Genomic DNA, 24,233 nt, shown 5'->3' on the forward strand with positions numbered 1-24,233 from the left:
ACATCCCTTTTTGTCAGCCTCCCTCGGTCTTTCCTCTGCGTGTGATTGATGAGAGTTTGTTGCTGCAACTCTGCTGGAGTTAGTCTCAGCACACCAGCAGTAATCATGCCATGTTTTCCTGCTCTTTCTCTTTCACGTTGGTGTTTGCTTTCCATCTCTCATCCCTGCGTTGCCTCCTCAGGGCTCCAAGAGGATCCTGCGCTCCAACGAGATCCTGCTGTCCTCAGCGGGGCTGACGGAGACAGACTTGCAGCTCACCTTCTCCCTGCAGGTACGGACTAAAGTTCAGGCAGCTCAGAGACAGCAGGCGGCTAAGCTGAGACTTTCCTGTGCTCTTGTGATTATTATAAAATATAAATGAGAATTTCCTCTTAAAAACACAGACATCTATATTATTGTGGCATTAGAGGAAACAGCCAGAATAGCTAAGATCACAGGTATTGATCCACAGGTAACAATATCTCAGTCAGTGCTGATATATTTCACTCTTCAACACACTACCTGTCATTGAAAACCCATTTAGACAATCTTTTAGTGTTTTGCAGAAGCCTCGGAGTAAACCATATGTAAGCTCCCACTTTTATTTCAAAGTATAATAACTAAGCATGACTCCCTTGAGATACTATGTTCTGATTTGATGAATCCTGATGTGAACTGTTTCCCTCTGATTTATAAATGCTGTAACGGCTGCACAGAGGTGCTGTGTGCCTTAAATCTCAACCCTTTATACATTAACACTGTGCAAGCAGGCATTGGCTCTCTCCTTGCATTCAGGCAGAACACGGTTAGTGGACTTCCCAGTAGGATTTCTTCTGCTCTAAATCATCTTTCCTATTTCCCTGACTCTAAACGCTGCTAAAAGGTCAGGGAGTTTCTCTCTCTGGATCTCACCAGCTGCACTGAGCTAGGCATTATACATTATATATGAAGCTCAGTGCGGCCACAGCGGTGCACAGAGGAAGCCTATTAAAAGTGAGCAGCGGGGTCATGTCACAGCTTTGCACATTGATACAGGAATCACTTTTGCTCCAATTATAGTGCACCTGGAGAGAGACGTGATGATGGGTAGCGTCATAGTTCAGATGTGAGCAAGTGGTTTGAGACGATACCATGGGCGATAACGCCGCACGCTTTCATGTTAGTGTTCGTCAGTTAGAGCTGCAAATCCACTCGCCTGTCATTAGGAATGGGCGATATTTTACCGTTCACGATATACCGTCAAAAAAATTCCTCACAATAAGAATTTGTCATGACGCGGTAAAAACGATAAATTCCCGTTGATGACGTTTTTGTGTAAAGATGATTTTTGGAAGGAAGGAAGGAAGGAAGGAAGGAAGGAAGGAAGGAAGGAAGGAAGGAAGGAAGGAAGGAAGGAAGGAAGGAAGGAAGGAAGGAAGGAAGGAAGGAAGGAAGGAAGGAAGGAAGGAAGGAAGGAAGGAAGGAAGGAAGGAAGGAAGGAAGGAAGGAAGGAAGGAAGGAAGGAAGGAAGGAAGGAAGGAAGGAAGGAAGGAAGGAAGGAAGGAAGGAAGGAAGGAAGGAAGGAAGGAAGGAAGGAAGGAAGGAAGGAAGGAAGGAAGGAAGGAAGGAAGGAAGGAAGGAAGGAAGGAAGGAAGGAAGGAAGGAAGGGAGAAAACAAGGAAACGAGGAAGGAAGGAAGGAAGGGAGAAAACAAGGAAACGAGGAAGGAAAGGGGAGAAGGAAGGGAGAAAACAAGGAAAGGAGGAAGGAAGGGGGAGAAGGAAGGGAGAAAACAAGGAAAGGAGGAAGGAAGGGGGAGAAGGAAGGGAGAAAACAAGGAAAGGAGGAAGGAAGGGAGAAAAGAGGAAGGGAAGAAGGAAGGAAAGAGCAGGAGGAAAGGAGGAAGGAAGGGAAAAAAGAAGGAAGGAAGGAAGGAAAGAAGGAAAGAAAGAAAGATAAATTCCCGTTGAAAAGGTGGAGTTGAATTGGTATTTTTTTATCGTCATTTTTATCGTTATCGGGATAAATGCCAGAAATAATCGTGATACATTTTTTAGTCCATACCGCCCATCCCTACCTGTCATGTGTGGGTGTGTTTGACATGCGTGGTTTTGTTTCCAGTATCCACATTTCCTGAAGAGGGACGCCAACAAGCTTCAGATCATGCTGCAGAGACGGAAGCGATACAAGAACCGGACCATCCTGGGCTATAAGACTCTGGCCCTGGGCCTCATCAACATGGCAGAGGTATGACAGTGATCCCAACGCTGACGGGCGACATCTTTGATGTTCTGACCCGAGGAAGGCTCTGGTCAGAGCTCATGATATTGGAGAGACTTACTTACAGAGGTGGACAGAGTACTCGACCCCAGTACTTGAGTAAGAGTACAAATACTACTGGTCAAAATTTACTCCGTTACAAGTAAAAGTAGCTCAGTCAAAATATTACTCGAGTAAGAGTAGAAAAGTAGTTGCTTTTAAAGGTACTTAAGTATCCAAAAGTAAATGCTTTTAAATTTACTTTAAGTAAAAGTAAGAGTAAGAGTAAATTTCTTATTTTCCACATCAGTAAATTACTATATTTTTTCTAAATTAATTTAAGGATCTTTTAACTCTTGTTTCTGAGAATTCGATGTTGAGTTGTTGAAAGCAGAGAGGTAGTTCTGCTTCGGCAGACACAATAAACATTTGAAAATAAATGTCTGTGGTTTGTCTGTGCCCTCGTTTTTTACTCGGTCGAACTCAAACATTGAGTTAAGATACGGCCAAGGATTTTGTGAAAGTCCCTGCTCCGAGTCCGGCTCATTATCAGACTCAGACGACTCAGCGGATTGTCTTTCTTCTCCTGACGCAGGCGTAGACGTTGTTGCGGCTCTGTCTTGACTTGTTGCGGCTCTGTCTTGACAAACGCAGGCTACTTTGGCGGTATCGTTTTGAGGAGGCTTGACGTATTTCCGCTTTACGTACATCCCAGTGGAGAGCGTGCACTGTGATAGGTCTCCTCCTTTGACAAAAACAGCTTGTGTCCAATAGGATTTTAGGGAAGAAGAAAAAAGAGCAGACCTGAAAGTAACGAGTACTTTTCAGCCTTCCTAGAAATTTACTCGAGTAAAAGTAAAAATATTTGTCTTGGAAATGTATTCAAGTAAGAGTAATAAGTACCAAAGAAATCTAATACTCAAGTAAAGTACAAATCCTCTGGATATGTACTTAAGTACAGTACTCAAGTAAATTTACTCCGTTACTGTCCACCACTGCTTACTTACTAAGATCAGCGCCATATTTGTGTCACGCCGAGTTCACTGCAGGTGTCCTTTATGTGCATCGACTCTCGTATCCCTCCTTTATCATTCAGAAAAATTCATTTACTTTGATGCTACTCGAAGCGTATTTAATGTCAACCTTCATCCAAACTTAATTCTAGTGAGTGCTCTTTAAATTCAGACGCCAGGTTTCAATCTGTGGCCTCGCTGTCCTTTCCTCGCTGGGACAAATGTCTCCGTAAATCAGACTTCCAATTAAGCTTCAGCCTGTTCTGCCAAGAGCTTCTCATGTCATCCGAGCGCCGCGACGTGAAGCTGTTCTGGACGGGTTTTTATTTATGGTGTCGTCTGTTCTTGTCTGGGAACATCTGGATGTTGGTTATTCTTGTGCAAAAGTGAAGTCAAAGTCACAGCGACTGACCTCTAGACAGAAAAAAGCAAGGACATGAATACAGACTTAAGCAAGTACTCGGTTTGTTCTATAAGATGCAGACACATATGCAACAGTAGGATAGTCTAATCAAATTCATGCCACCTGAAATCAGACTTTAATTTCTAATGAAAAGCCCTCCCGATCTAAAATAGGACGGTACTCTACTATGTTGGCTGCCTGAGGCTGTGCCTGCATATAAAATAAAGTCAAATTTTATGCATGGAGCTCTTTCAGCTGACAGGATGACTGCAAAGCGCCCCACAAAGGGGAAGGCGGGACACAAACGCAGTCTCATTCGCATGAAAGGTTTAAACTCATTTCCTTCAGAGCCACAATGAAAGTCACTGCAGAAATGAATTTGTTGGCACAATCTACATAAAGTTCTGGGTCTTTCAGATGGATAATACGATGCCGGTGCCACATGTGGGCTTTCAGAGCTGCAGAGAAACGTTGTTGTGATGGCATCATTTCACTTTGATGTGACAGGTTGTTTTCAAGTTAAGGGTTTACAATGATTTGTGGGTCTAAAGTGGAGACTTTTTAATTGAGGATTCCCATTAGAATCACTTTGGGATTCATAAGGATCCCTCTTTTTTTAAATTCTTTAATATAAACGGATGATTTTCTGGGGGCTTTGTTATTCGTTTCTACTATCAAGCAGGTACACTGTCTGAAACTGAGACTGGAAGTTGCTCCTGCTGCTTTTGCTACTTGCTTTTAAACACGCGGTTTGCATTCACCAGGAAAATACGAGTTAAACCAGCAGTAAAAGTGATAATAAAATAAAATAAAAGCAAAGCCATACAGGCAGGGAAATACAAGATTCAAACCAACTGTGTTCACCATCACATAACCCTGTTAAAAATACACACAAGATTAAAAAACGGAGTGTATTAATGAGTCTGTTGCATAAACAGATGATTTGAGCAAAGGCTTTTTTGAAAAGGTTAGTTTTAAGAGCAAAGAGGGTCATCTGTGTTTGCTTTCTACGCTGGTTCCAGCTGGAAACCCTGAGCTCCACTTCTTTTCCTGGAAATCCTGGCATCTACACGAAGCTCTGGGCTCAACAAAATACTTTTTATGAGGTTAGAGGGAGCAATATGATCCTTAATATCAGACAGAGTTGGGCCTTAAAGTGAGGAGGGAAGACCTGAAAAGATTGGAGAAGAGGTAAAGATGCTAAAATGTGGAGCGTTTTGGATCAGCGGCTCCGTCTGGCTTAGACGTAATGAATGTATGTATTAATTTTTTAAGTCTGTTTGAGGACAGATACGTCTGATTTGGACATTTTATGCAGATAAAAGTTGGCAAGCCTTGCTTTTTTTTTTCCCCAAGGAGAATTAAGACATCCTGTCCAAGAAGGATTCAAGGATCCTCAGTTGTACTTGAAAGTCATCTAGAGTAGCTGAATAGTTGGATGCTGTAGTTTATCTAGGGAGCTCTTTTAATAGAATTAAAAAAAGCTTTAGTAGTTTTAGAGGACGACCCTGCATTTAATCCATCAGTGGATTCAGTCGCATCATGGAAAACATTTGTCAAATGAGGGGAAAAAAACAAAAAAGCAAGTAAAAGGGCAGTGTTTCATTTTAATATGCATATTGTGCCTTCATGCTGTTTGCCAGATTTGCATAATTGTCTTTGTGTGGCTAAAATTAGCGGCAGCAGGAAGCTTCTGACAGCAGAATGTGAAACGTGAGGAGCCTGAGCAGAACCTCAGCCAGGCGAGGGAACGTAGAGCAGTGATGTCCCTCTTTAATCTGTGGCTGCGGCCGTCTCCGTAATAAGCTGCTCAGACTTCATTAACTCTGCTGGTGTGACCAGACTGCTGAGAGAGGCTGGCTGTCACTCTGTTAGATAAAACGCGCACGCACGCACACGAGGGAGGTGAAGCAGCTGCTTGCTGCAGAGTCCCAGAGAAATGATCGCCCCGCTCTCGCACGTTGACATTTTCTTTGTTGTCGTCTGGTTCTGTTAATCCATAACAGCTATTTTTGTTCGCTCTCTTTCGCCTTTTTTTTCCTCTCCATTTTCTTCTCTCTGTTGTCTGTTCATCGGCTTTGTGTCTATAATACCATCTTCTTTTGCCATAGTCTTCATTTCTCCTCTTTATCTCATGTTTTTTTAGCGTTAGCTTTGATAAGTATCCGTCGTCGTCTGGCAGGACCATGATTGAGATTTCTGAACATCTGACGCCTTCGGTCTGTCAGTCCTGTCGTTTCTTTTTAGCCATTTTGTTATTTAGCAGTTTGCTCGGGGAGATGATTATTCTTGAAGCATGCCAGGACTTTAATCAGAAAAAAAAAAGGAACAAAGTTTGTTTTTAAGTTGGAAAATATTGCAAAAAACCTGTATGTCTTAATGACATGGAGGATTTTTAATATTATCTTTCCAAGATCAACTAGTCGTTGTTTTTACTCATCCGTATAACATAAAATGTCTTGTTTCAGATAATTAAGAAATAAATCTTTGCTGGAAGAGCAGGGCACATTATCTACAGCTGATTTAGAGATGCAAATGATCCCTTTGTGTCGATCACTAGACAGAAATAATCAATTCTGATTCCCTGCTTCTAAATATTTAAACTGCTTGTGAGGCGTAACTCAACCAGATTTATTGCAACTTCCTATAAAGACGTTTAAATGAGCCTCCTCTGGTTTTCTCCCCTTCCAGGTGATGCAGCACCCGAGCGAGGGGGCCCAGGTCCTGGGGCTGCACAGCCAGCTGAAAGACGCCTCGGTGCCCGTCGCCGAGGTCCGAGTCTACTCTCTGTCCAGCCAGCCCATCGATCACGAGGGACCCAAGGCCAAGATGTCCGGTACGCACCTCATTCTCACCTTTCCCTTGTTGTGTTGTTTTATTTCAGTCTCTCAGTGGATCTGAGCATCTTCTCTGTCTCTAGATCGCTCGCCTGACATTGACAACTACTCTGAAGAAGAGGAAGAGAGCTACTCCTCAGAGCAGGAAGGCAGCGACGATCCCATCCACGGACAGGTGTGGTTGAATAATGAAAACTCCGAAACATTGAAACAGTCAGTTTAATGTCTAGATCTTTACCACCCCAGTTGCAGATATACCGCTCGGCCATATGTATTTGTTTTAAAAATAAATATTGAGGTAATTTTTAAGCATTAATTCATTAGCCCAAACTAACTTGTCAGGAAAAAAACTTTCATAAAGTATAAAGAAACACATTCTGCTCTGATTTGATTCATCAGTAGGATCCTTTTCATCTGTCTTCATGAACACAACAAACTTTGATGCTTCGCAGATTTAGTCTTTTTCACATCTGAAAAATATTTCTCATCAAATTCACTTAAATGAGGTTATTTGAGTGCAGATGGTTCATCTGTTCAAAACATTATATGCTTGATCTTCTCGTTTTTTAACCTTATTTGTCTCCTTGTGCGATGGCTGCGTGAGCACGAGTCGGACTATCAAACAAAGCTCCGCGCTCGCCGGTTCTTTATTGCGTTACTTTGCGCCTCAGGTTTTGAGGAAGAAAGCGGCGGCTTGCCTGGAGGCACGAGGGGAAATCTGCATCCATCAGTGTGAGTGGTTGGGAAAAGAGCAAACTGTCAGCAAAGAGAGATGAGACGGGAGCATCAGGGCTTTGACTGAGAGGAGGGATGGATGAGGGGTTCACTTTAAACTTACAGCAGGACTTTACAGGATCATTTCACATTGTACATGAAGACAGTTTTGCAGCAGTTGCTTAAACGCATTGAGTCTAAAATCAAAGTGTTCGTGTCACTGGGACAATATCTTGTAACGGCTTTCCAGAAGACAAGTTAAACATTTGTGATTATGGAAGATTAATTGATAGTTTTGAGTGTTTTAATTCAAATTATGTTTGTAACAAGAAAGACGCAAGACGCCAGCTTCCTTGTTCTTCCAGACTGATGGCAGTGAAACCTTGATGACTGTTTTCTCTTGGTATATAATGATGTACTGCACCACTACTCAACATCCTCCTTCCTGTGTCTCCTACATTTCTCTCCCTCCACCTTTCCTTCTGCTTCTCTCAGTATCTGTATGACGAAGAAGACGAGGTGAGAAAGAAGAAGCCGAGGCGGAAGCTCCCTTCCAATGCTGCCATCACCAGAGTAAGAGAAAAGCCCTGGTTCTCTCACCTAGTCCATCCGTCCCTGCTCCTGGTCTCTCTCCCATCCGTCCCTGCCTGGTGTCCTCTGTCGCACCGCTGTGTTTTGGCCCTGAAGTCATGTTTGGCCAACCTGCTTTGCACAACAACCCTTCCAGCTAAATTAGATTTTCCTGGACTCTACAAACCTGCCCCCTCCTCTCGTCTGGCTCTGGCTGCAGCCGCCGGTCCTTTGTCCTCCCGAACAACTCCCATCTCCCCCATAATGATGCTTTATCCATACATCCATTTTCATTGTCCTCATCCTCCATACATTCAGGCCAATTTCTTGAGAGGACAATATTGAGGCAAGGTGCCGCAAACCACATCTGTAAACAAAAGTCAGGGGTCACAAGTCAAACTTTGCAGGCAGTACTGCAAATTACAGCGCTCCTGCAATGTGTGCATCTTGTTTGTGTGCTTGGGTTGTTGAGAGAGCACACACTAAAGACCTGCACTGCTGCAGGTGGGAAACACACACTCAGGAGCGAGACGCACACAAATCTATAAACCTCCAGTCCAGCGGGAAGTTGACTCTCTGCATAAAATCACCAGACCAGTTTAGCTGACTGTGTTTTTGTTTCCATGGACCCACAAGAAATGTAATTGAAAGGCTTTTTTATGTTCCCACATCAAGTCGTTTTCGATTATAGAAATATTCACCCCATCCTGGACTTTGCATCGGATTTTTTAAAGCTTTAAAAACACTATCTGAACCTATGAAAGCTCAATCAGATATGTGCACAAGTGCTTTTAAAAAAAAAAAATATTTCTAAGCATCTTGCAGCTTTGAGAGAAGAGTTTGTTTGATCGGTGGTCCGGTTGTCGGACATCTTTAGCCAACTCTTGCTGTGCCTTCTTTACGAGACTGAAGATCCCGAACAACTTTGTGGGAGAAATGAGATACAGATGCATTTTCAAATATGCCAGTCAACTAATCGTAGTGCACTGATGCGTGAATCAAGGTCGAGACCTTATAAACGCAGCTGCAGTCGAACCTGTAGACACCGTCTTCCATGTCAAATTAGATCAGTGTCCCATAGAAGACGTTCACATCAAATAAACATAAGGAGGCAGTTTTTAGACTGCTCCTGTAAAGGCTTTCGCATTGATTGATTACTCTAGTTTTAGTCATTTCAGCTTTCTAATTAGTTGTTTTATTTGCTTAGAGACCCAATACTTACACCTTTACTGAAACAGAGTTGCATCTTTTCCACTACCGCGGACACGTCTTCCACCATCATAGTTTAAGAAACAATCTGAGAATGATCACCTGCCTGGAGATGAGGTAGATGGTTGACACGATGGAGCTAAAAGAAGCAGCTGTTTCCATAAACAAAACAAAGAAAAGACAGGATGTCAAATGCGCCGCACTCTTGTCCCTATGTTCACTACATGTGTTTAAAGATTGTACGTTTTTAAGAAAGTTTGATTCATTCAGAAAGAATCAGTCAAAATTAAAGTCCACAGATGAAAAGAAGTTGACCGACATGATATAAAAAAGGGGACGTGGTTGTTTTAAAGAGAAGAGCAAGGGTGCTTAGTCACACTTATTAAATATTAACATGAACTATGTCTTCCTTTTAAAGTGGATTTGCTTTTTACATGAATAAGCAGCACTCTGCAGTTACTCAGATGACCTCGGTAGCGCTTAATTTTCTTACATATTAAACTTTAATAACACGACATTGTGTCATCAATCAGATTTTTCTTGATGCTCCCTGTTATGACTTGCCCCCATGTCACGGACATTTAGAAGATGATATATTGTGGTTTTCTCGACTTCTTCCATCTGCAGCAACCCAACATCAAGCAGAAATTCGTCGCTTTGCTGAAAAGGTTTAAAGTCACAGATGAGGTGAGTTGGTTTTCTCACTTTTATTTATTTTTCTGCTTCTACCCGCCGCCTGTTGTGGCTTTTCTGTTCCACTTTTCAAGCAAAAAGTCAGCCGGTGGGTTCGCTTCTGTGGTGTAGTTGGAGTCGTGGTGTGTTTTCAGTGTTTTTGACGACAAACAGACGTGTGGGAGAGAGAGGTGGCAGAGCAAGTGAGATTCAGCTGGCAGCTAAAAAGACAAACATTGTCATTGAAAATAGAACAGAGTGGTGTGTGTATGCGTGTCACGCTTCTCTCCTCGGCTTATTATTGCAACCCGGGTGCTATTCTTGTAGTCTTTGCTGGCACATTTGTCATATCTCATTGCCAATCTCATTATCTTTGAACACGGAGATGCTGCGAGAAGGACGTAGCGTGGGTGTGACTAAAACATCTTCTGAAATGGAAACGGTGGTGAGCATCACAGCGATGACTCACACACGGCGATCAGCATCTCGTCTACGTCTTGGTCGGTGAAGAAGTGATGTCACACCGTATCTGGATCGGTGCAAACGTTTCCGGTGGTTTAGAAATGACGGCCAAAAGTCAAGTCATGTGAAAAAAAACATTTTAATTTGAACGTTTTCGTTCATTTTAAATTCTATCCTTGCAACATAACTAAGCTGCGACAGAGTGGTAAAAGAGCATCCGAAGCAATCTTTGTACTCATTCATACTTGAAAAAAATGCATTTTGGTTGTGATGTTCGGGCCTACAGATAGTTCATTTCAAAACAGAAGCTTTCTTATTGAAGTCTTCCTTACTGACTTCTGAAAACCATCGTCAGGGAAAACAGTCGATCACTGAATCCACAACATTAAAGATGGACTGGTGTAAAATGAAAATCAGTGTTACGGAGGGGGCAAAGTCTGTGATTGTACGAGCCTTCATTGCTACAGCTGGCACGGATAACTTCTCCACCTGTGAACGCGCCTCAGAGCAGGTTGCTAAACACGACTCTGCATTCATCACATCTTCAGCCTGACAGAAGAGCCTAGTGGCTAAACTAACGGCCTGCAGTCTGGACCTGTCATGATGGTCAAAAGGTTTTGCGTATTATAAACTGAAAAATGCAACAAAGAAGATGCTAAACAGTGCTGAACTGCTGCTGTTGACACATTTTTAAAGCTTCCCTATGTGTGAACAGAAGTGACGAATGGAGAATCTGAAATGAGCATCAGCAAAGCTGCAAAGCTGCTGTCTGCTCGGTCTGACTGAGCTTGTGTTTTCTTTCAGGTCGGCTTTGGCCTGGAGCACGTGTCGAGGGAGCAGATCCAGGAGGTGGAGGAGGACCTGGATGAGCTGTACGACAGCCTGGAGATGTACAACCCCAGTGACAGCGGGCCGGAGATGGAGGAGACCGACAGCATCCTGAGCACACCCAAACCCAAGCTGAGGTGAGAGCAGAGACATCCTGAAGACCTGCTGCTTCACCTGCAGACATGCTTGGTGCCTTCTGATTATCCATTTCACAGCCAGTGCCACACTGAGGGGACTTGTCTCTCCTTTGTAACGACTCAGAGCGCCCTCTGATGGTCAGAATTTTGAAGACGTAGATTGAAAGCTTACTGGCTTGAACTGGAACGCTCAAGTCTTATTCGATGCAGATCTACATCAAGATATAAGAATGTGGCTGCATAATGTTTTACATTATAGAAAGAAATAAGACTTATGCTCAGAACAGGCGACAGAGGTGCAGTAACTAGTACACACAGAAACCTACAGTTTGAACACGTTTTCACCAAACTAGACTGTTTTGAGAGCTACTGTTGCGGTTAGGGTATCCACCCGTCCCGTAAAATACGGAATTGTCCTTTATTTGAGAAAAAAATGTTGCGTCCCGTATTGAACTAATACGGGACGCGATTTGTACCGTATTTTCATTAACTTTTACACCATATTCTAGTTGAATTATTGAAATAAATTAACCTTTACACCAAATTCTAGTTGAATTATTGAAATAAGTAACTTTTACACCATATTCTAGTTGAATTATTGAAATAAATTTACTTTTACACCATATTCTGGTTGAATTATTGAAATAAATTAACCTTTAAACCATATTCTAGTTGAATTATTAAAATAAATTAACCTTTACACCATATTCTAGTTGAATTATTGAAATAAATTAACTTTTACACCATATTCTAGTTGAATTATTGAAATAAATTAACTTTTACACCATATTCTAGTTGAATTATTGAAATAAATTAACTTTTACACCATATTCTAGTTGAATTATTGAAATAAATTAACTTTTACACCATATTCTTCACCTGTAGGCTATATTATACCATATTTTCGCGACCATTCGGCGCACCGTGTGGAAAGGCGCACCCTCATTTTTGTGTGTCATTTTTAGATTTAAAACATACATATGGCGCACCGACCCAAAAGGCGCAGTCTACAGAGCAGAGCTGCACACACGCGTGCCGCAAAACACGCTGGCCGGAAAACACACACACCCGCTGCAGAACGCACACACAAGCACACAAGCGCTTATTTAAAAAATAGAGCGGGAGCAAAACCTCTGTTTCTGCATTAAAGAGCTCCGCTAATTCAGCTGCGCCAGTCCGAATTTCCTCGGTGTCAGTCACTTTCTGCACAACAGTAAATAAACTTTTCATACCCCGTTGTGCGGATTCTCCACCGCGCAGAGCCCGTCTCTCCCCAGCGGGGTGGAGCAGCGCGCGTCACAGCGCCTGGCGGCTCCTGAGCGCATCCTCTGCATCTTGGTTACCGGAGATCAAACCGACAGATTTGCCTGAAAATCTCGCAGGGTGAAGTTGATCCGACCTGGGACAGACCCCTGAAATCTCTGCTCGCAAAGCGGCCGGGAACCAGGTCATCGGACCCCGCTTGGGGAACCAGGAAGTCGGCTGCAGCAGCGCCCATCACCGCGCTGCTCCAGCCGCTGCTTTAACCGGGGAACGTGGACGGTTCCGACCAGCCGGGACCGGAGGAGCCCGCCTGCACTGTTGTAGGGGCTCCCGGGGAAAGAGCACCGGAATTTCAGCCGGATCTGCCCCGGGGAACCGGCGATCGGACCCGCAAACCCACGGCAGGTGCTTCCTCGGTTCCCGACATGCAAAACACACGCGCGCTGCAGAACAAGTGTGCTTATTTAAATAGAGCGGAAGCAAAACTTAGTTTGATTGTATTTTATTTCACTTTACACATCAAGCAAATCCTTAAACGTTTTCATCATCTGTTTCGCATTAATCGGCTCAGTGGAGTCTCATTCACGTCGCAACTCACGGGGCTTCACCCGCCCCCTTCTCTTTTTACCATTCACATGGTGGCCGGCCTTACATTACCGTAATTCAGGTAATAGACACGGCGCACCGTTTCTTAAGGCGCCCGGCACATTTGAAAAAAAAAAAAAAAAAAAAGTTGCGCCTTATGGTCGCGAAAATACGGTACATCTGGGCTGATGTGGACATACATAGCATAGGAGGATATTTCAGTTGCTAGTATGGTTGTCTGTCTGTACAGTCATGAAAGTTCAATGCTATTAAAGCACTTTAAACTTTAAATCAAAGCATTATGTTTTTTCATATAAAATAAACACATTTTTATTCAGTTTAGAAGTTTAGGGGCTTTTTTTTGGCTCCTGCGCTGCTGAAATCAGGGCGTCCCTTATTTCTATTTCTGAAAGGTGGCAACCCTAGTTGCGGTCATGGATGGTTAGCGTTGTCCACAGTGAAGACGTATGAATGTTAAGAGTCACACGTTTCTCTCGTCTCTGTTTTTTCAGGCCCTTCTTTGAAGGAATGTCGCAGTCCAGCTCGCAGACGGAGTTTGGCAGTCTGAACAGCAAAGGCAGTTTGGGGCGAGACACTTTCAGTCCGGTGAGTAGCTCAGACTGTCTGAGGTGATCTTTCCCTCCCTCCTTCCAAACAGTGGAGGACAGTAAATCTTGACCTCCTCCCGAGGTGTCTGGCTGTAAAGTGAGACACCTCTCGGGTGCAGTAAAGATTAAATGTTGTAAATCCTCTGCAGGTAATACATGTGTTACAGGAATAAAACTGTGATAACTACATAAAACTGTGATGCATTGTGGTGATGGAAAAGAGTTAAACCATGAAAGATTTACTGTCTTTTGGGGATTTTGTTTTGTTTCTTTTTTTCGTGCCTCTACTGCATCATTCTTTCTGCGTTTTTAATCTCTAACCCATGTCATCTTAATAAATACACAATAAACTTGATTTATACGCCATAAAGCCTATTCCAGGTCCATGAAATACTTCAAACTCAGGGTTGACGAGATAATAAATACGACAACGATGTAATAAAAATGTGGAGAAGGCGATAAAGTTCAAATGATCAGAAATATTGGCCAACCTTTTCTCCATGTAGTAAAAATCCAGTCATTTCTCTGCATTCGCGGTCTGCTGAATGAAAGTATTTAATCGGGCCAACTCTGAGATAAACTGCAGTTGGCACAGTTTTTAAAATATGTTCAGAAGAAAAGACTTTCAGTCCAGTGAGAGTGTTTTTGAGATTTAATTGTGCTGTGTTGTTTTCTCGGTTAAAAGATACCAGAGAAAATTGTCATCCTGTGGGCATCCCCATGGCTCTCTCTGATTGGTTGTTAGGATTCGTCCCTGAAGCCGAGCTCTGTAACTATGTGGTGAATTTGGTGTCTTGTCAGCCCCTGTGATTGTTGTTCTCTCGTGTGTCCAGCAGGGGGAGCAGCCTCCTCTGGAGAAGATGAAACTTTCCCGCAGCCGGCAGCTGGATGAGATCCAGTCTGAAACAGACACTCTGGTATTTATTTATTTTCCTGTCTTGAAGACTGTGCGACACGGGGACAATAATTGTAGTGTTTGTTTATTTGTATGTTTTTTATCTTAGTCACTTTCCTCTGAGCTGCAAGTGAGACAAAAGCCAAAAGTTAATTTAAAAGCGACGTGTCAGAGGATGGCATTAGGATTGTAAGTGTCTCTTTGTGTGTGCAGGAGCTAACGGACCAGGAGCTGTTTGCCGAGGTGGGACCCTGCATCATGGTGTCGGTGGCAGAGAAACCACGCACACCCCTGAAGAGCAGCAAAAATGAAATCCAGCCCATGTCGTCACCAAGGTAACCAAAATTGCACTTGAAAACAAAGCGTGAACTACAGCACATGATTAAAAGTTACATTTTCATTTATTTATCCACTTAATGCTTTGGTTGAATCACAGAGAAGATTAATTCTCTATCCCTCACCAGCTTTTATGTTAGATATGAGTTGATCGTCTTTGGCTGCAGGTTCGTACAACACGCCCCTGATGCTGTCTATAAAAGACAATGATACACATGAAAAAGCTCAAGCATTATTACATACAATACTGAGTTGAGGTTGACGATAATAAAACCGAGAAACGATATCAAAGAGAGTACATGAGACAGCAAAAGATTATAAAATAATCAAAGTGACAGACAAAACCACCAAAATGGGACCTAAAATGACCTTAAAGAGATGCGAAGTGACCAAAACAAATGGAGGAAATGAAAGAGATGGAAAGCTTCTGAAAATACTTGAGGCACAAAATGGCCACTCCATCCATCCATCCATCCATCCATGTGTGTCTCATGAGTATTTTCTGGACTTTGTCCACCCCAAGTTCACAGCATGACGGGTGCCAGGAAAAAGCCAGCGGCTCCACATAGCTGGTATCCGTATGTGACGATAGCTCATGAAAGTTATCAATGACTCTACGAGCGAATTGTCCACGTCAACAACGCTGCGCTGAGTTGACTTAGTGAGGAGACAGAGTTGGCTGTGAACAGAGTTGTTTATTTAAGCACATTGTAAACTTTTATCAGCTGTTATCAGTTACTCTGAAAAGAAACTCATTTCAAAATATAATGTGCGTATTTGTAAATGGATTTTTCTGTGCTTGCACAAGGTTTAAGCACACATATTACACCATAAATCTGGATGGTGTTGGTTACATTTAGCACGTTGAAGCAGATGTCAGTTTTATTTTTCTTCCCAAAAGTAAATTGAAACCTTTCTCGTGATGGAGAGGCTCTGTTCGCCTTCTTTTCATTCATCTGAGACAGATTCCCTCAATCTTGTTTACTGGAAATGCTGACAAACCAGAGCTTTTTACAATTTTGCAGTAAGAGTTTTTTACTGGATCGATTCTCTAATAAATCATCTTAGTTTTTGTTGCATTTTAGAGAAAGTTCCCTTTTTTTTCCCAAAAAGTTTTATATTGTTGTTTTGTAATTCAATTTTTCGCCTCACAAGTTGCGGTTCGGGACGAAGTCTTATTTTGACTTATGACAGTTTGGTTTAATTGGAGTTGTTGTTGTTATTTCCTCCCCCAGGCTGGAGGGAGTCCACACCCCCAGGCAGAAACGCAGCGGCAGCACCCCCATGAAGGAGAGGCAACTGTCCAAACCCCTCAGCGAACGCACCAACAGCTCGGACTCGGAGAGATCCCCGGAGCTGGGACACAGCACACCGGTACCGAGCCCATGCACTCAATCTGCTCCCGCTAGAACAGTGATGAAGATTTCTCTCCAAGATCCACATAAGCCGAGCACATAAACATAAACCTGAACTCCCACCGAGGGAACGTCTGCCTTTGTTCTTTATTCTGCTCTGTGTAAAAAGCAAAACACGCTCTGTTAATGTTTGACAGGCCTGCAGCTCAGACATTAATTATGTACATGTTGAGTCATAATCAAGAGCCATTGTGTTGTCGTAGGGGGTTCATGTGCCGTGTGTGTGTGTTTGTGTGTGTGCAGGTCTTGAGGAAAGCTGTGTATGACCAGCTGAACCAGATTCTGCTGTCAGACTCTGCGCTCCCCGAGAGCCTCATCTTGGTGAACGGCACCGACTGGCAGGGGCAGGTAAGCCCTGATCCTCCCGCTGCGACGCTCCAGTCAGTTCTCCCTCACATATCTTAGTTTTTTGTTGTGTTTGTGCGTTGCAGTATGTGGCAGAGCAGCTCCAAGGACAGAGGCACCCTGTGGTCTGCACGTGCTCAGCAGCAGAAATCCAGGCAGTGCTGTCTGCCGTGCTTACACGCATACAAAAGTTGTGAGTCATTTATACTTTATACTATACCCCTTTCTTCTGCGCCGTGTATCGTTCTCTCCTCTTTTCATCCTGATCTTTCTCTGTTGTCTTACTTTGCTACTAAATAATAATCTCTCTTACATCTTTTTTTCCCCACAACTTCTTTGTTTCAACTATAAATTTGAATTTTGAAGTTGTAATATTACCATAAAATCAGCAAAATCTCTAAAAAGTCCCCCAGACTATTTTTCTAATTTGCCCCATTGGCAATGATATTTTTGCTTAAAAAGAAAACAATTTTTACGAAATTTAGGAGCATTAGGCTTATTTCCAGATTAGCGTTTTTTGCCGTGAAGAAAAAGTGTATTTTCTTTAGCTTTTCATCAGGTCCTTACAATCCAAAAGTTTAAAATATTTGTTCCTTTTTTATAATTTCTGTGGGTATCTGTGCATTTTAAGGATGCATGTAAGTTTAACCTGGAAGAAACTGCCATTTAAATGTGGCTCCAGAAATAAAATGTCAGATTTTGTTAGATTATTCCTCAAAATAAAAATGTATATTCTCAAAGACCATAATCTGGTGCATTACTTATATTCACGAGAACTTAGTTGGAGGTTAATGTGAACACATGCATTTACAGTGTAAATACTAATAACAAATGTATCCACATCAGCAGGTGAGTGGAAATATGATCACAAAAACATGCACGCTTGTACTAAAAGTTCTAGAACATTCACTACTACATTTACACGTTTACCAGGAGATTCTTGTCTCAGCTTGACTGAACTTTGAACTTCATAATGTGTTTTCTCTTTTCTTTTCCAAAAAGATAAATTGAAGTTCCAGTGGTTTTCTGTATTTAAATCCGGTCCAGCCACGTGACTCGTACAGTTTCTCTGAACGATGCACACGTTCATCTCATCACTCCCATCCTCTCCCTCTCTCCTTGTAGCTGTAACTGTAACTCGTCCATGCCCAGAGCTGTGAAGGTGGTTGCCGTGGGCAGCCAGAGTTACCTGGGAGCCATCCTGCAGTTTTTCGTCACTCAGCTGGCCAACAAGACGTCCGACTGGCTCAACCACATGCGCTTCCTGGTGGTGCCTCTCGGTGAGTCCTTATTCGTTAGAGTCAAACTTCTGAAAGGTTTTATTGTGCGTCTGTATGTTCAGTTGTTCAGATCTCCATTAGACGGGGACAGTCCTAGAATAACATCATCTTTTGTTAACAAGTTCCTCCTCCTTCTCTCAAAATCAGTAACCGTCATGGATGCTCGCTTTTTAACAGATATTATAACACGCCAGGATTACCAGCAGATATAATTGCAACACCTCAACATCTGAAAAAACAAATTTTTCAAAATCGGAGTTCTTTTTTTTTTAACATATTTCTTTATTGGGTAATCCATGTAAATTATATTACACAATAAACATTTCTTTTAAAGGGTTCGACAGAATACCCCGTTTTATATTTTACCATACACACTCAAAAAAATAAATAAATAAATAAATAAAAAATAAAAAAAAAAATAAAAAAAAAATGAATAAAATAAATAAGGACACAAAACTTAACATAACAAACACCCCAAAACACACACACTGCAAAATACGTAATTACAAACAGGCCCCAAAGTAAGTACCGATTACCAATCAAACCCTGACTGAAGACAATAATAATAGGAAAAATAAAGTAATAAACTAAAATACAGGACACGCAAAACAGCAGCAACAAAAAATTTTAAAAATAAAAATAAATTAAAAAAACAAAATAAGATAAATAAATAAAAATTAAAATAAACTGACGTAAGAGGAACCCTAAAAAAAAAAAAGAGACATGGTTAGCAATATCATACTTTTCTGTAATTAAGTTAAATCAGATTAAATTAATCTTACAAGGATGCCAAAGAATTAACAAAAGAATACAAAAAAAGAATTAACAAAAGAAAATCGGAGTTCTAACTGAAAAACAATCCCGTCTTTTTCAGGCTCCCATCCTGTTGCTAAACACCTTGGAGCCCTCGACAACCGCTACAGCTCGTCCTTCCTGGACGGGGCGTGGCGAGACGTGTTCAGTCGCTCTGAGCCACCTCATACAGGTACCACATGTGAGATCTACACGTCGTCTGTCCTTTTCAAATGGCGCAGCACTAATATATTTCTGCATTTTTTTTTTAAAATCACCTCCAGATCAGTTGGACGTAGCAGGAAAAATCACCCAATACATCAGTGGAGCCACAGTCACACACCAGCTGCCCATCGCCGAGGCCATGCTCACCTGCAAACACAGAACGTGAGTGCCACACCCAGGGGAGACGGCTGCAGCGTGTCTATTAGCAGTAACGTGAACTCTTGTTTGTTCCAGGCGAGATGAAGACTCCTACCAGAAGTTCATTCCTTTCATCGGGGTGAGATTTAACCACTTTTGCTCCAATTTTTCCACCTAAATCTGCTGCTGCTTGTACTCAGTGTTTTGTTGTCTCCCCCCCCCCTTTCAGGTGGTGAAGGTCGGCCTCATCGAGTCCGGATCTTCTCCAACAGGTGAGCGTCTGGACACGAGTATCCTGACCACCCACCAAGTCCCAATCAGCTTTTGACCATCCGGCTTTCTTTTTCCTGGTTTCCCAGGAGATCAAGAGGAGGGCGTGGCGGTGAGCCTGGCTGTCCCCTCCACGTCCCCCCCATCACACGGCTCCCCCACAGGGATGATCAAAGAGGCAGCCACACCCCCCTCCTCCCCCTCCATGGGCAGCGTCCTAGCAGTGCAAGGGTGACACTCATTCATTCTCTCTTTATTTTATTTCTAATTTATTTCTAAAATCAGTCCTTATCCCTTCTTTTTTGAATTTTATTGTTTTGGTGCAAGCAGTTTTGAATTTCACGTAATCTGGGCTGCTGCAAAGTAAAATGTAGATAGATGTGAAGGCTGTTACACAGTGGTGATGAACGAAAGTGATTAGTACACGTTGAAATGGTTGTGTAGGAAATGGCTTGTGGAATAGCTGGAGACCATCTCTCTCTGTGCGCAGGAGCCCCAGCATGTCCCACAGCGTGGACGCCATCGGCCTGCAGGTGGACTACTGGCTGGCCTCCCTGGCCGAGAAGCGGCGGGAGGGCGAGCGCCGCGACACGGGCTGCAAGAACACGCTGAAGAGCGCCTTCCGCTCGCTGCAGGTCAGCAGACTACCAGGAGGGGGCAGCAGCGACCCGCAGCCGCTGGTCAACACCATGGCCATGACTGTGGTCACCAAGGAGAAGAACAAGAAAGGTGAGGCAGATCAGTGTTGCCCAGTAATAGACAAATGGCTCTGATTAACATATATACAATTTAAAAGTGAAAGGTGCAGCAGTATGAGGTAGACGGTTATTGAAAGTTGCATTGTTACAGCATATGATTGTGATTATTATTATTATTATTATTATTATTATTATTATTATTATTATTGCACGGTGATTGATTACTCTGAGACTCTCTGAGTGATGAGAGTTCATCAGAGCAACAGCTTGGGGGAAGAAACTGTCTCTGTGTCTGGAGGTTTTGCCGTACAGTGCTCTGTAACGAGTTCAAACAGGTTAAAATGTTCAACTTCAGAGCAGAAATAAACAGTTTTCCAGCCTGGTTCAACAACCATTTTGGTCTCAATCGTTTGACTTCACACCCATGACAACTCTGAGGGGGAGGATGTTTTTGTACATGTTTTGTACCACGCCAGGAGAGTTTATATCAATCAATACATGTATTTCTAATATGATTGATTGACAGTTGGCTTGGCCAATGCCTATCTGTTATTATTGGCTCATCCATAATCATCATACTATCACATTTAGTGAAGCAACCAGCCGTTTGTATTAACCCAGCGTTGGCTGAACTGAAGTCAACATGTTAAACGGTTTATCCCGCTGCAAACGTCTGACGGCAGCGCTGCAGGTTTTATATTTCAGTGGGTTCAGCTGAAGGAGCTGAGACCAAAGCTCAAAGCACGAAGTAAAACAGGCTTCAAAACCGCTGTTCAGAAACCAATAGGTCATGTGACCCAATGTTTCGTCCATTTGTCCAGTCTATGGTGTCGGCCGCCTGCACAGACATACGAGCACTAGTATTTATCTCAATTATTCTTGTAAAGTTGGATAATTTCCTGTTAAAAGCATTATACTCTGAGAGTGTAGCGCTGTAATAAAACATTTTATTTATATGGTAACAAATTAAATGTTATGCAGTAGGGATGGGCGGTATGGACAAAAACATTTATCACGATCATTTCTGGCATTTATCCCAATAACGATAAAAATGGCGATTAAAAAAAATACCAAAAAAATACCAATTCAACTCATAATTTACCTGCTCGTTCAACTTTGTAACTATAAATCTATCACCACATTCAGTCTTTGGAGCCCCCAAATCACTGCTCTAAAAGAATACTAAATACTACTAAACTACAACAATTAAATTGAATTGATAAAAACCAATTAAATGAGTTACACCTGTACTGCAAAACTGTAATGACTCAAGCTCCTCGCTCTCAGATCCGCCATGTTTGTTACACAAACTAGTCATCAACGGGAATTTATCCTTCTTTCTTTCTTATTTCCTTCCTTCCTTCCTTCTTTCCTTGTTTTCTCCCTTCCTTCTTTCCTCCTGCTCTCTCCATCTTTCTTCCCTTCCTCTTTTCTCCCTTCCTTCTCCCTTTCCTTCCTTCTTTTCATTCTTCCTTCCTTCCTTCCTTCCTTCCTTCCTTCCTTCCTTCCTTCCTTCCTTCCTTCCTTCCTTCACGTACGTTGTGCGTGGATTTAACGCAGAACCATAAATCAGCTTTACACAAAAACGTCATCAACGGGAATTTATCGTTTTTACCGCGAGATGACAAATTCTTACCGTGGGGAATTTTTTTGACGGTATATCGTGAACGGTAAAATATCCCCCATTCCTATTATGCAGACAAGACGTCAGAATTAAATTTGAGGATTTTCTTAATATTTTCTTTTTTCCCCCCTTTTAAAAACCCATTGTTGTACGTAACTTTTTTGTTTTCCCTTCTCCTTGGCTCCCGTCAGTTCCCACCATCTTCCTGGGAAAGAAGCCCAAAGAGAAGGACGTGGACTCGAAGAGCCAGGTCATCGAAGGCATCAGCCGACTCATCTGCTCGGCCAAGCAGCAACAGACCATCCTAAAAGGTGCGTCCTAGTCCCCCCCACCCACAGCTGCTCTGCTTCAGCGTTTCCTCCTCCCTCACTCACTGCCTGCTTGTTCCCTCCAGTGTCCATCGATGGTGTGGAGTGGAACGACGTGAAGTTCTTCCAGCTGGCGGCGCAGTGGCCCACCCACGTCAAATACTTACCCGTCGGACTCTTCGGCTACAGCAAGCCTCCCTCGTAGGGTCGGGCTCGCTTCAGCCCCCCGACCGCCCACCTGACCGTGCACTCTCCTCAATCCTGTCACACGCTCTTCTGCACGGATCCCGCCCGCCGGCGCCTGCAGTTGTGCGTAACAGATGTTAAGCAAGAAGCCGGACCGTTTACTTCGTTTACTTCCGCCACAGCTGCAGTCGTCTTATTTCTCTTCAGGGACAGCGAGGACGAGGAGGAGGGTGGCGTTGGGGTGCAGCGCTGTTACTAGTCACTTTAATGCCCCCTTTTTTTGTGTGATTGTGTGTGCAGTGAGTGTGCATGCACACGTGAATGTAAAAGTGTGTGAGTGTGTGTGTTTTAAAAGGGGATCACAGCACAAGTTTATTAGCTAACTGCCATTAACGTTTCCGTTCTAACGAATGCAGCCGCATGTAACAGCCAACTGGTTTCACGTTTAACCACCGACGCCTGAGCCCCCACCCCCACACGCATGCGCCGATCTCGCTGATAACACAACTGATGTGCCAGAAAACGCATCTTAAATTAAAAAAAAAAAGAAAAAAAAGTCATGTTTGCATGAACGAGTGCAAACAGGAAGTGTCCACAGCTCACAAAATGCCACCAGACAAAAAATAACAACAAAATAAAGCTCCTACAAACCCTTTCATAACATTCATACCCTTCTTTAATTTCAAGGGCTTCCATTTAACAGGTTTAAATAGTTCTTCTCTGCACCAAAACAGGTCATTTGGGTGTCTAAGTAAAAAAAAAAAGGAAAAAAATGAGTATAAACATAAAGGGGAAGTGTCTTTTTCTTAATCGTGCTGTAGTGAAATGCAGTAAACCTTCCCGTTCAAGCTGTGTGATGCCTAGTGGATGTTATAGTATTAAAAAAAAAATTTGAAATATTTCAGGTCAGGGGCTTCTGTAATGTGACTTTTCTTTATCTTCATCTGCACTCCTGACCGCACGTGGACCCTGTGAGTGACCGCAGCTCTTGAAATGTGGATGACGCCTTTTGACCGCGACTAAATATGCAGCAAGTGCATGTTGCAGTCGTCCGAGCGTCTTTACTGTAAATAGGTCCACAGTGAAGCACAAAGCACCCGCCGCGAGCCGTCTTCAGAAAAACACTTTATTGGCACAAACTGGCAGCTTTCTTGACCTGATTAAAGTCTTTGAGCATTCCTGGTTCCCCCGACACTTCTTAAAAAACCATCACTTTCGGGGGAATGACAAAAAAAAGCAAGTATTTGGACGGGTTTCCAAATTTGCGGCAGGTCTGCTATGCGCCTCCTCCAGGATCCAGTGAGTTGAGCACCGGGTCCCGAGAGGAGGCCTGGGACCAACCAAGTAAATGTGGCTGCAACCTCAACAATTCAAGAAACAATGATTATTCATTACTAATCTGACATGACAAAAGGGCCTGAAATTGACGTGTGTGTGTGTGTGTGTGATGTGTGTGTTTTGACACTGTGTCTTGCTGTCGTGACGATCAATATCACTGATTATGGGTTCCGGGCTGCAGTGGTCATCCAGTTCACTTTGTAGCCTGACACGAGACGGAGGTGAATCGGTTTGTTTTCAAGACTTTTATCAAAGTCGAATGTAGAAAACAAACAAAACTTACAAATGAAATCTTCTCCGGGGAAATGTCAGTGTAATGATATAATTGATCCTTTAAAAATGAATAACTTCACTATTGAAAAGCTTTAACGGTCTCGTGTCACCTACATCGTAAAGCTGCATCACCACCAAAGTATTATAAAAGTAGGATTTTATTTTTGTAGCGTTAATGTCTTTATTTAAGAAGTCTTTTCTTAGTTTAGAGGTAAATAGGGCGGTTGTTTGTGTTTCGGTGTTAAAGTGTTCCAGCTGTGACGTCGGCAGCACCTTCGTTCCAGCTGTCTGCAGCTGGACGGCGTTTCACACTCCGAGTGCTCTCTGTGTTCGTTTGCTTTCATCAGTCCCCGCTGAGCGAACACTCAGTCGGGCTGATAGACCTTTAGGGTAAAACCCAACATTTGAATGTACCTCATTTAGTTTACATTTCCATTTAGCGTCTTTATGAAAGGAGGTTTTCCTGAGGCTTTCTGAGGGTGGTAACGATGTTTGATGGTTGGACGGTCAACCCGAACAGACAATCGATCGACTGCCTTCAATTATTCCCGAGTATCCGTCAACGTTGACGTCCCGTCGTCAGATTTAGACG

The 24,233-nt window shown here is 42.9% G+C and overlaps 1 protein-coding gene across 1 annotated transcript in view; it reads left to right on the forward strand.

Moving 5' to 3' along the window:
- The window catches only part of LOC133420856 (phosphofurin acidic cluster sorting protein 1-like), a 70,866-nt gene extending 47,939 nt beyond the window's left edge, over positions 1–22,927 (forward strand). The window contains exons 3-24 of the mRNA XM_061710719.1: positions 182–271; positions 2,080–2,205; positions 6,325–6,469; positions 6,554–6,645; positions 7,680–7,757; positions 9,591–9,650; positions 10,902–11,062; positions 13,423–13,516; positions 14,352–14,435; positions 14,627–14,748; positions 15,985–16,123; positions 16,408–16,512; positions 16,596–16,702; positions 17,635–17,789; positions 18,664–18,774; positions 18,866–18,968; positions 19,041–19,083; positions 19,174–19,216; positions 19,304–19,445; positions 19,705–19,943; positions 21,728–21,847; positions 21,931–22,927. Of these exons, the coding sequence (XP_061566703.1) occupies positions 182–271; positions 2,080–2,205; positions 6,325–6,469; positions 6,554–6,645; positions 7,680–7,757; positions 9,591–9,650; positions 10,902–11,062; positions 13,423–13,516; positions 14,352–14,435; positions 14,627–14,748; positions 15,985–16,123; positions 16,408–16,512; positions 16,596–16,702; positions 17,635–17,789; positions 18,664–18,774; positions 18,866–18,968; positions 19,041–19,083; positions 19,174–19,216; positions 19,304–19,445; positions 19,705–19,943; positions 21,728–21,847; positions 21,931–22,049 (2,478 nt within the window). The 3' untranslated portion in view covers positions 22,050–22,927. The remainder of the gene's footprint in view (positions 1–181; positions 272–2,079; positions 2,206–6,324; positions 6,470–6,553; positions 6,646–7,679; positions 7,758–9,590; positions 9,651–10,901; positions 11,063–13,422; positions 13,517–14,351; positions 14,436–14,626; positions 14,749–15,984; positions 16,124–16,407; positions 16,513–16,595; positions 16,703–17,634; positions 17,790–18,663; positions 18,775–18,865; positions 18,969–19,040; positions 19,084–19,173; positions 19,217–19,303; positions 19,446–19,704; positions 19,944–21,727; positions 21,848–21,930) is intronic.
- Positions 22,928–24,233: the final 1,306 nt, after the last annotated feature.

This window comes from Cololabis saira, chromosome 20 (genome assembly GCF_033807715.1).
Source record: "Cololabis saira isolate AMF1-May2022 chromosome 20, fColSai1.1, whole genome shotgun sequence".
Lineage (NCBI taxonomy): Eukaryota > Metazoa > Chordata > Actinopteri > Beloniformes > Belonidae > Cololabis > Cololabis saira.